The 12,283-nt window shown below is 32.1% G+C and overlaps 1 protein-coding gene across 1 annotated transcript; it reads left to right on the forward strand.

Moving 5' to 3' along the window:
- Nucleotides 1–6,309: 6,309 nt before the first annotated feature.
- On the forward strand, nucleotides 6,310–12,280 carry LOC119192807 (senecionine N-oxygenase-like; the record flags this gene model as incomplete). The annotated part of the gene is made up of 3 exons (XM_037446572.1): nucleotides 6,310–6,558; nucleotides 11,613–11,803; nucleotides 12,229–12,280. Coding segments are annotated over exons 1-3 (306 nt in total), but the record flags the coding sequence as incomplete, so codon positions are not given.
- Between the last annotated feature and the right edge of the window lie 3 nt (nucleotides 12,281–12,283).

The raw sequence follows: 12,283 nt of genomic DNA on the forward strand, positions 1-12,283 counted from the left end.
TTTTTATATATTTCTAACGCTTCTCCATAGCTACACAAAAGATACTTACTTATAATTATTGTTGTTAAAAGATACAAATACATCATGTCCACGGTAAACTTTCGACATTCCTTTTCGCACACCAACAGCTAACAACCAAAATAACCCCCCAGGCTTTGTAGAACAAATGTCAGAGAATTTCCTCCGGCCAAGCTTAACGCGTCAATACCGAGATGAATTAGTACGAAAAACACATTTTCTAATATCATTTTGTGCAAGTAAAATAATGGATTCTAAATTCTTACGATATTTTTGATTTTATGGATGGAAGTTAGAAGGCGAGACGGGCGGCATCGACCTATTTCCATGGAATTTTTCCATTACCTCGGACAAATTGCACGCCCGGCAGCCTCCATAATGCACAATCGGTCTCGCTTGTATATGATTTATGTAAAGAGCCATTAAAACATAATCTATTAGTCTATTGTATCAAGCGAATATTTGAAACTCTTATTACTGAGCACGTTTTATTTGAGATGACTTGAAAAAATATCTATACATTATAGATTTATATAATTCTGTATTAAGAATAAAAAAAACGGTATTTGTAACAAAATTTACTAAATATTAAATCAAAATTAAACAAGCCTAACATTAAACAAGCTTAATATTAAAACGTTAGCTATGGGTTAAAACAATAAAAATATTGCCGCGCATTAGCAATTAAATAAAAATTATATATAAATATTAGGAAAAATGTGTTCGTACAATAACATATTCATTTTATCATTTTGTTTTATAAATACTTACTGATTTATATCAATATTTATATTACACTATTCGCATCACATGTGGGTAATGTGTTAATTGATAACCATTATAATCATTGTTTTGCAATAAAAAAAATCGTTTTCTATTTTATAAGTAACTGTTTGGGGCGTAATTGCATTGCATGCCTTATAACCTGAGGTCCCGGCTTGTTATCAGCCCGGATTCTGGAACACGTGCTCGAGATGGCGATACGCTCACCCCGTATCACATCATGGGACAGAACACACAAGGCGAGGAGTGGTACCTTCGTTGCACCTCTACCTATCCCTTCGGAAATAAAGGCGTGATGTATGTTTGTTTTGTTCAACATCAATACTAAGAGTTATATGTGATGTTCACAGGAAAGAGATTATATTCAGAGCTAATGATCTGATTTTGATTTTTGCCATCCTTACATATTATAAAATATATATATCTGTCTGAACGCGATAACACTGGCGAAGACGTAGGCTACGTTTTACTCCGTGAAAACATATAACGGGACTTTTATTGAGGAAAAGCTAACCTGGGTGTTATAATAAACTATTTTTTACCTCGGAAACAAACAAATAAAAAAATATACTATTATGTACAGTGAAAAGCCAGTGTAACTACAGGATAGAATAAGACTTAACATCTCATGTCTCAGGATGACGAGCGCAGTGTTAGATGGTGTTTCTACTGTTTATAGGCGATCGTATCGCTTACCATCAGGCGAATAGCAAGCTCGTCTCGTCATTCAAAGCATTAAAAAAAACTTACGCAACACGGGATACTTGTAATCTGTGTCCGTATATACATTACTTAACAATCATTCGTTATCAATATTAATTAATAATATTGGCACTGTTATCAGTAAATTCATATTTTTTCTCTGATCATACGTACGATACTGGTACAATTAAGAATGATGTATGCTAGAATAAACCACAAAGTAAATATTGGTGAAGATGAGTCGAATTTTTGGTATCTCAGTACCACGTTTTGTGCGTTAAAGCACGTGAATATAGATTAAATGTGAATTTATAAAATCATAAGTGACTACCTAATTTCATATGAAAATTGTTTAATTTTATAACCGAAAGCCTGATAATAAATATATTAACATCTTTTGTTTAGCTTGCATTTTGCGTCGTTTGTTATGTGACTTTAACTCCTTAAAACAAAATATAATGAAGACATAAACAATTGCTAAAATAACAATTTCTTTGACAAAACAACCGAAAGACTGATCGTTTCACGGTTGAAGAACAAGTGAATTTGCCGTAAAATTGTCTCTTTTGGCATTGTCAGGCGCGGTCTAGCCGCGTGTTTGTACCAAAGGCGCCTCCGTTACCAAACTTTCACACATGCATGCATCACTGTCATCATTTTAATGATTATTATAAACTACCGTCCTGTTTGTATTTGCAAAGAGACAAGAAATTGAGAGAACATTTAAATGTGTTTAGTGGAGTTTACAATATTTGTTGTTTTTGGGTTATCCATAAAAGCAATGTGTTAAGCAAGTATTCAGTTTGTGCGAACAACTTACAACTTTGTCGTCTCTATGAAAAATTATAGTCGTATTTAATAACTATATATAAATACTTACTCCTCCAGAAATCCAAACATAGACTGGTATCAGAGAACGTGGAATTGCATAACTACCTCCTTTATCTACCCTCTCGTGACATAATGTAACCTGTCACATGTCTCTTAAAACTTGATACAAAATGTTTTCATCAATCAAGATCCCTAATTGTCGAAAACATGTCTCCAACAATTTCATAATTATGAAATTTATAGTGGTCAGCCCGCTTCTCTCGCCACATATTGGAGTACTCAACATCTTAATTTTCACAATCGAAAATACACCTAAAGCTAGTTCAAACAAAGTCCACAATGACTTATAATGGTCCGTGTACACGAACATACGATTTCACAACCCACCTGTCAGGTATTTATCAATTAATACAATATTTAATAGAGCAGGCATGAGGTATGTCTGCCGACGCGTTGGGAGCGCATTCCTTGTTAATCAACAGTTGCGTAGTAATATGGCAAACCAGGATACCTACAATGTACTAAATGTATTTGAGAGTTTCTTGCATGATAGGTATAGGAATATTGCAAAAGTTTAACATTTAAGGCCGGATTAAAAGTCAGTAGTTTTTTTTTTCGTATTTTGACAGTTTTTTTCAGTCAGTTGTTTAGCCAGATTTGTAAAATATATAGAGTGGATATTGAGAAGATTTTCACACAAAAAATTATACGCTCGTGAGATGGTTACTCAATCTATCGTGAAATAGCAAAACATCAATTTAGAATACTGCATTCTTATTCCATATCTGAATTTACATAATTTTAATGCGCATATTAGCATATATGTACTTATGTTATTTTTGTATAAATATTGAAGAACGCTGTGACATCTTATCAAATAAGACAACGAATTATTACGAATTGGTAATAACTTTTGAAGCACAAATTTGGTCCTGATGTTCGGTCTATAACTACACTGTTTAATGTCTGGTAGTTTTACTGCTCATAGTTATTAGGTATTGGTGGGTTGTTGTTGTGGGTGGGTTTTTTCATATCACGTCGACAAACTTGTTTGTTTGCATACTTATATGAAAGAGAAAAAATTATTCTTCGCAACATGCGATAAAAAAACGTAAATAATATTGAAATAAACACTTTAAATTCCCAACCATTAAAATAGTTGTTACACTAACATATAACATAAATTAATTGTATTCAAAAGTTTTAGTCAGCTTGGCTCGGAAATGTATATAAATGGAACCCCTCCTTCTTAAACCTAACTTTCACGGGACAAGAAAACTTTAATATTCATTCAAGTTTCAATTTGCAGGAGAGCGACTGGGCGTGATTCGTGTAACCCTCTAAATTCGTCTGGCTAATCTAGCGGAGGGTCCGCGCGTAGTACAGGGTAAATAAACAGATAAAATGTTTATTTTATGTGGCATTAATGATTGTCGGAATGAACTATTTAGAAGTCTCACGTTGCGACATCATGATATGATACGGGATTGTGTCGTCAACAACTAATTTTGTCGCTTAGATTGACACGTCGCGTCGTATCATGCATCAAGATAATCGATCTTATACAATAAATTGTAAACTTATTTGTTGCAATAAAGTTTTTGAAGCTTATTTTACTCTTGTTGAATGTTGTAGTTTTGCTCGACATGCTATCGTATCGTGGGCCGTGACATGACATTGTATTCTGACACAACGATGTCTTGAGAGGATGATGTCAGATATTTTGTTAAACTATAATATAAGGCTATATAATATACCATGATTTTTGTAAATGCTAATAGACATTAAATAGACAACTATTTAACTAGCTTGAACATGGTGATACTACTTCCAGTGACGTAGTTGTACTTTGTACGCGGTAGTAGTATGACTACCGCATTGAGGTCCCGGGTTTGCATCCGTGGTCCAATCAAAAAACATCATGCCTGGGCCTTTGCATCTAAAAAAATTAATCAGGCGCAGCTCAGTCAGGAAGTTGGGTGACACCCCGATGCCTCGGAGAGCGCGTAAAGCGATCGTGCACCTGATCTCTCGCCGGTCATGGCACGTTGCCGTCTCACCGGACTATGAGAATGACGGAACTATACTAAAAAGGCTATATTAGTTAGGTAGGTAAAGGCTATATTAGGTTGACACAAGATAGACTATATTAGCGTTCTTTCGCAGTGTTGTTTTTTGTAAATTATTAGTATTGTAATGATTTACAAAAAACCTTAAAGTTGTATTTTACGGTATATTTATAACTTAATACTATTTAACTACATTGTAACGTTAAAGCAACACTGCTTTACACGATTCTACAAATTAAACAATAGTAAAATATTGTCTAATTTTGAATCACGACATACAAAATATACACTTACAAAGCCATTATAATCTATACTTATAATAAATCTGTAGAGAGGTCAATTCTGTACATGAAATATATTTCCAAAATAACTATCAGGGGTGATTAGGGATCGATACTGATGCCAAAATGCAATTAGTAAAATTTTTGTCTGTCTGTATAACCGTTATAGAAACAAAACTACTCGACGGATTTTAACGAAACTTGGTACAATTATTTTTCATACTCCTGAGCTGGTTATAGTATACTTTTCATCACGCTACAATTAATAGGAGCAAAACAGTGAAGGGAAATGTTGGGAAAACGGGAGAAGTTACTCCATTTTTTAAGCTTCCGTCGCGTGTGCAACCTTAATACAGCTACAATGATCACATACAAACATACAAATGCACAAATACACATATTCAACATATAACACCCCTCTTTTTTGCTGTGGGTTAAAAATCTATAGTGTCCTATGTAATATGTCAATATACTGTAGTAACCTACATTAATACTTTACTAAAATAAGTATATTTTACCTTAAGATACGATATCTACCTATATAACTGATAGCAGTATTTACATGACATCTATCTATGAGATAAATGTTTATAAATTCCAGCAGCTATAAATTATGAGTTACGGTCACGTTACCATTGGAACAAAAGGAATATAAACATTTAAAATGATTTATTATCTATAGTTGGCCGACAAAAATTGGCAATAAAGCAACCCGGATATAATATTGTAAACTCCCGTACAATTACCAAAGGAATGAACAACAAAAATACATCTAAAGTATACGTTAAAATAAAAAGTTAATTCGTTAACAATATACCCGTCGACCGGCAAATCTATTGATTGTTCGGAATCACTTCATCTTACAAAACTCTAACTCGTTAGCTATATAATGTTTTATCTGCATTATTGGCCGTGATATATACTACATTGTTGGCTGCTATTGCCTCTCAAATTCTTTTCATGGTCAATTTAAAATATAATACAGTTGTCGAGGTCGGGCCGGTCCTCGCGAATCTAATTTGCGCCTCTTTTGACCCTTTTATAGAGGGCACACATACTTACTGTACAAAGATTAACTCAATGAAAAATTAAAATGTAGTGAACTGGTACCTTATAAACCTCAGTTTTGCGAATGTAGTTTTTATTTGATAAAATTAAAACAAACACATGTTACGTCTTTTTTTCCGCAGACAGAGGTGCAACTCCTTTTCGTATGCGTGTTCCATCGCATGATGTGATAGGCAGTGAGAAATTCCAAACTTCGTGGTAACACCGAACAGAAAAACCCAGATAAAATTATATATGTATAGCTTTTGCTCGAGGCTCCACCCGCATGTTTTTTTTTTGTTATAAAATATTATCACGTTAAAAACTCCATGGTTGGAGCGTAGAATATATTAAACGCGTATGAACGCGCCATGTACTAATTTGGAAATAAAGTAGGATAATACACTTCATTTATACATTTATAATGATATAGTCTAGTTAATAAATTTTACTATATTCAAATGATAATGTACCAAATATATAGTTTTAGGTAACTACGTTTACATACGGCATCATTAATTACGCATCTCTTAAGGCAACCTCTTAACGTTCGAGAACGTTCCAATAACATCACATTAAATATCTGTCTTCCCAAATAAAGGCGCGTTAATTATTTATTATATCAGGTCATATTTAATAACTTATATACGAAGGTTAATGTCAATAACCAAGCATCGTCTGATTGTGGCCAGAGCTACCGGATCAGTTCGCATTTATCGTGCACTCAAGAATTAGAATAAGTGATTGTAATTCGTGTGTTTAAAATGTACAAAATAGTATTATTTGTGTTTGTTTTATTGAACTTATCTGATAGGAATACCGTAGCGGTGAGTTAATGGCATTAATTAACGCGATATGGGTGGCAAATCATTAAATTCTTATGTATTATATTTAAGTTTAATTATAATTATAGGGTAAAACCGAATTTTTTAAGTAGTAAAATTTGAGAATCGAAAAATAAAATATTAATAATAATAATATTTTATCAACATAATTTATCCCTACAATATATTATCATCATTAATTTCACTAAACTCGCGTATTAAGTTTACTGTTTTATTCAAGTAGTTAATCTTCATTCAATATCATTATCTCATAGATAGATATAACATTTCGCAAACATGATAAAAATTATAATAATGATGTTCCTAATAGTACTTTTTGAAAGTAGAATATAAATTGTTTCGCTTTTCAAAATTAAATCACATATTGAAAAACATAAGAGCTTATAGATACGAATCCAACTAATATTATAATGTATTTAAGATTTGTGCAAAAATTCGGATAATTCGGTGTCTATAGCCAAAAATGCATGCCGAAAACTAAACATATATTTGACACATGGATTATAATCTACTATTACACGTAGACTAATGTTATGTCTATATTGTAAGATTTTTAGTTCAGGTAAAATATGACGCTAGCGAATCCGTGAACAAAACTTAATCTACCGAATAAATAAAATTAAATACTGGTTGTTTGTAAGCGTTTCCATATAAAAACAGCTGGACCCATTCGAATTATTTTTTAAACTACTTAAAAATAAAACCCGAAAAATTTTAAATTTGGGAATTAAAGAAGGCTTTTTTTCTATGGGAGTTTTACACAAAGTTTAAACCTAACATACGTTTAAAATGATCGATATCCGTAAATCTTTATGTTTTGTTTTTGGTCATGAAAAAATAATCAGGAAAAATCGGGAGAATATTACGCAAAATTAGCTCCAGATGGCGGTATTTTATTGAAGTAAAATATTTAAATTAAAACAAGACAATATCAGTCTGGTAAAAACAATGAATCAGCAACTTTACAACTCCGTGCTCTTATATCGATGGCGTGCAAGAATCTGTAAAGCAGTGTGCCCAATTTGACATTTTCTATGAAAAAACCTAAGTTCGAAACGTGTCATCATCATCATTTCAGCCGGGAATCGTCCACTGCTGGACATATGCCTCCCCCATTGAGCGCCATAGGGACCGGTTCTGGGCCGCCCTCATCCATCGGACTCCAGCGACCCTCACCAGGTCGTCGGTCCATCTCGTGGAAAGCCTGCCTACGCTGCCTTCAAAACATGTGTTTATAAATATTATCGTCCTTGAAAGAAAACAAAACAACCCCTGTGCTAGCTTGGGAATACACATGCGAATAAAATATTCCATACAAGCATATCACAATATCAACGATAATTGTAAACATTATAATATTTTGATGAATTGTCAATGTACTATAACATTCTTCCATTTCTTATATTTAAAGACAAAACGGATTTTATCTGGCTGAGGGTATCTTGGTCTTGAACCATAAATTGTTTATCAATTGTTCTCATCGAACCAAGATCAGAGAAAAGCCGTTCTAACAAGTGCGTGATATACCTAAGTTTTATAAGAACGCAGTCATCTGTTTAAATTACGTACTAGATTTGTTTGGAGCTCCGCCTGCGTGGAAATCTTTTTCCGGAACAAAAGCCCCGTTATGTGTTTTTTTCAGAAATAAAATGTAGCCTATATCTTTTTTTTGTTACAAGCTTAGTGTGTACCAAATTTCATTAAAATCGGTTTAGTATTTAGACATGAAAGCGTAATTGGTAGACAGACAGAGTAACTTTCGCATTTTTAATATTATTATGGATGGATACATGGATATGAATTGTGGCATAATATGTAATATAAATATCAAAAAAAAAATTAATTTCAATAATATCAAACATGTACTACATTTAAGAACCTGAATAGATTATTCCAATTATAACTGGCAAAGCTACGCTACACCCAGTTTTGTCTGCACAAAATGTCGGTACATTTTGTACTGAGAAAACTGGGTGCCGGTGCCTGACCGGGGGGATACGTCAGATTTTCGTGTAGTAAGAGAACGCAATAGCTAGCTAGTCACAGCCGCGCTAATACATTTCCAATAAAATAAACTGTGATGTCCAATCCAATATTACCCTTAAACCTCATTTTCACAGTGCTCATTGTATCACTCTAAGTCAATTCGTCGAACATTGTAGGTGTTCATAGCTAACGTAATACAATGAAAAAATGTGAGATTAATACAGAGGAAAATATGGCTCGCTATACCGCATGCTCGTCACCTACAATGAAAAAAAATATCCAATGTTCTCCTGTGTTTACTACGTTCGATCATTTACAGACAAAAGATTCTGTTTAGAAATGATAAGAATTAGATAATAGTGTCACGTCGCGCCACAAAATGAGATACCTCAAACCGTATACAAATTTGTTTAACTTTAATTAAAATGATGAACTCAAATAAACGTTTTTATAAGTCTATGAAAATATGTAAGTCCTTTGAATCTGTTTATTTAAGGTTTTTAAAAACCGCGCCAAAAATGCGACAATTTATGTTTTAGTGTTTGTGCCTTTGCGATCTTCTATATTCAAATCGAATTTGGCAGTTAAATGGATCGATTGATGTTTGAATATTAGATGCAAACGGTTTATTCTTAAATATATTTTCATAATTATTAATTACGAATATCAGAAAAGATGCTAATATAAATTACGGGAGCGCCTTTACGAATGCATATAAGATTTGTAACATCACTAGTGGCCATGGAGACCCTACTGACCTCTATGTTGATTCACGAACTATACTATCGCACGGACGACATTATAAAATACTTACACAATAATTACCATGAGATAAACAGTGTATGTATTGTAAAACATGTAATTATTCCCTCAGTAGAACCAGGATGAAAGTTGGATAAAATTGAATACTTAATATGTTTATTCGGCAACGAGATAATCTACCGAATAACCTACATTTGTCGACAATTGGAAAACATTATTACTGCCAACACTAATAAGGATAAATGAAGCCATCACATAGTTTTCGACTTCTCTAAGCAGAATTTTTGTTTGCAATAAAACGATAATTTCCTTTCAATTGAGATAATGTCAAAATTGACATGGCGCTTACGATCTATTGTTTCTTACACGCACGGTTAGTTTATATTCGACTGTCTACATTATAATATTTATTATAACAGTCATTGTATACACGCCGTGCAAAACAGTCTTGTGTAAACTGATAAAAAATATCAAGATTTGCGATACTAAACGACGAAATTAATGGTGAATGGAATAAAAACATAGTTTACATTGTGTACAAACCATTATGGTACGTATTTTATTTTTACGCGCTTATAATTAATTTTATTTGCAAGTACAATATTGTCATATTATTATTATTTAACACTGTATTTGAAACATAAAACTAACCTTGTTTTATGAATATGTAGAGATTTATTTATATTTGGAATACCTTAGACATTGACATTAGCGTTGTGTTTACGAATCTCGTTTGTATTCTACATCATTTGATCATCATCACATGTTTTTAGTATAAAAATGTTCTCTGATAACATCTCTGGTTAATCTCCTCTGTACTTTGCGGAACTATGTATTATTTATATATTATTTGTATTACAGGTATACTCTTTGATAATAATAATATTATTACACTAAAAGCTAATACGTATAAAATAAGCATAAATTTATTTGATGCGGATTTTTAATATTCTCACACTGGAGAAATTTTTTGAGTTGATGTTAATTTTTCTTATTGTCTTTAGTTTTTATAAAATTGCTTTAATTCAGCTAAATAATACGATAAATATATATTAATTTAGATTAAAAATAACAACAATGAAAAAACGTGTTTTCGATCATGAAAAATTATGATTTCTTTCGAAAGCTTACCAAGATGAATACAGCTAGATGGTGCATTTTAACAAATGGAAATTTAAAATTACAAGTTTTAGTTTTTACATTTCATAAACAAAGTGTATTTTCAAGCACGCCTATGTATTCAATTTTAAAAACCCTAAATCGTCTTGCAGGTTTATAGACGATGTTTTCTTGATAAAGTATAAGCACTATGCCTACTTCTTATCTCACTTGTATAATAGCACCACGTAATGGTTTATTATTTCGATTTATCGTTTGCCCCCTTGCTTATAAAATATATGTAGAGCATTGCGTAATATTTGTACAAAATTATCGTATCGTTATTAACATTATATTATTAACAGTCAAGATAATTAACGTTCATTGATGAAAGAAAAAAAAATTAAAACAACCTTGAACATTGACATTGGCATGGCGTTTACGAATCATGTTTCTTAATATTGTACAAACACAAAATCGAAGACAGCAGATAAATAATATTTACTAACAACGGCATCTATTTTCAAGTGTGAAATTTATTGTTTACTAGTGGTCTAAAATTTATTTTAATATCCAACGCAAATCATTGAGACAATCGATAAGTTCCGATAATTTGGACTTTGTTTCCTTACACATAGGTGATTATTTTAATCTTTATTTTTATATGATTTATTTATACATAAAGTAAGAAAATAATTGGGGTACCTATATAATACTAGTGCAGGTGTTTCATAAGTTTAATACGTTAAACCATAATAATTATCAAATTGATTTGTTCTGCACGCGCCATATCAAAATGTTTTGACTAATGAACAAAACTATGTTCATGGCTATTTAATATACTTAATTATTTAAAGTTAAAAATGCATCACAGAATTTTCTTCTCTAATGTAGCTTGTAATTATAAGCAATTATTCAAATTAATTTCTACTTTACTGTATCATCTGTCTCTCAAACCAATTAAAAAAATTATAAATCAACCCAATAAAATTCTCTATTTGGCTTAGGAAGATATGTATTCTTTTATTGTATGCACGTCACGTCAAACACAAAATATGAAACAAAACCCTAACAATAAATATCGGATATTTACTACTATATACATTTAAAATAATTCTTAAAACTACATATCTATTGGCAAAGATATTTTTAACAAGCGTTAATAAAAATACGCTTATTTTGAATTCCAGGCGAAACGAGTTTGCGTCATTGGCGCTGGCGTAGCCGGTTTGGCTTCCGCAAGATATCTTAAAGAAGAAGGTATTAATTTTACAGTTTTAGAATCGACTAGATACGTCGGCGGTACCTGGAGATATGATCCAAGGGTGGGCACCGACGAAAATGGCCTCCCCTTACATACAAGCATGTACAGCAATCTAAGGTATGTATCAATTTCTTTAACAGTTTTTATGCAATAAATTTATTGTCTATATAAATACTTATGTACCTACTGATAAGAAATCAGATATAAACAGGTACTTAAGTGTTCGAAGAAATAAAACCAAAATCTTTATCTCCATATCATATGTTTAGCAATAAATATTTTAATATCATAAAACTCTATATCTATATAATACTACGTGATGCATGCTTAATACCAAATACACTTTATTGCATGGTTTAGAATAGATATCCTTCTGTTGGTATGCACAGATATTTATAATTAATATAATGATTGCAATGCAAATGAAATGCTCTACACTCCGGGAAATTCGGTGTACACTAGAGCTACACAGAGTTATTCAAACACTGTACAGTAGTGTGTTGAACCAATAGATGGCGCTAAATTAAAAAACTCTTTTACAGAACTAATTTACCCAAACCAACAATGGAGATGAGAGGCTTTCCATTACCAGATGGC

The sequence above is a fragment of the Manduca sexta genome, unplaced genomic scaffold, assembly GCF_014839805.1.
Source record: "Manduca sexta isolate Smith_Timp_Sample1 unplaced genomic scaffold, JHU_Msex_v1.0 HiC_scaffold_3204, whole genome shotgun sequence".
In the NCBI taxonomy this organism is placed as follows: domain Eukaryota; kingdom Metazoa; phylum Arthropoda; class Insecta; order Lepidoptera; family Sphingidae; genus Manduca; species Manduca sexta.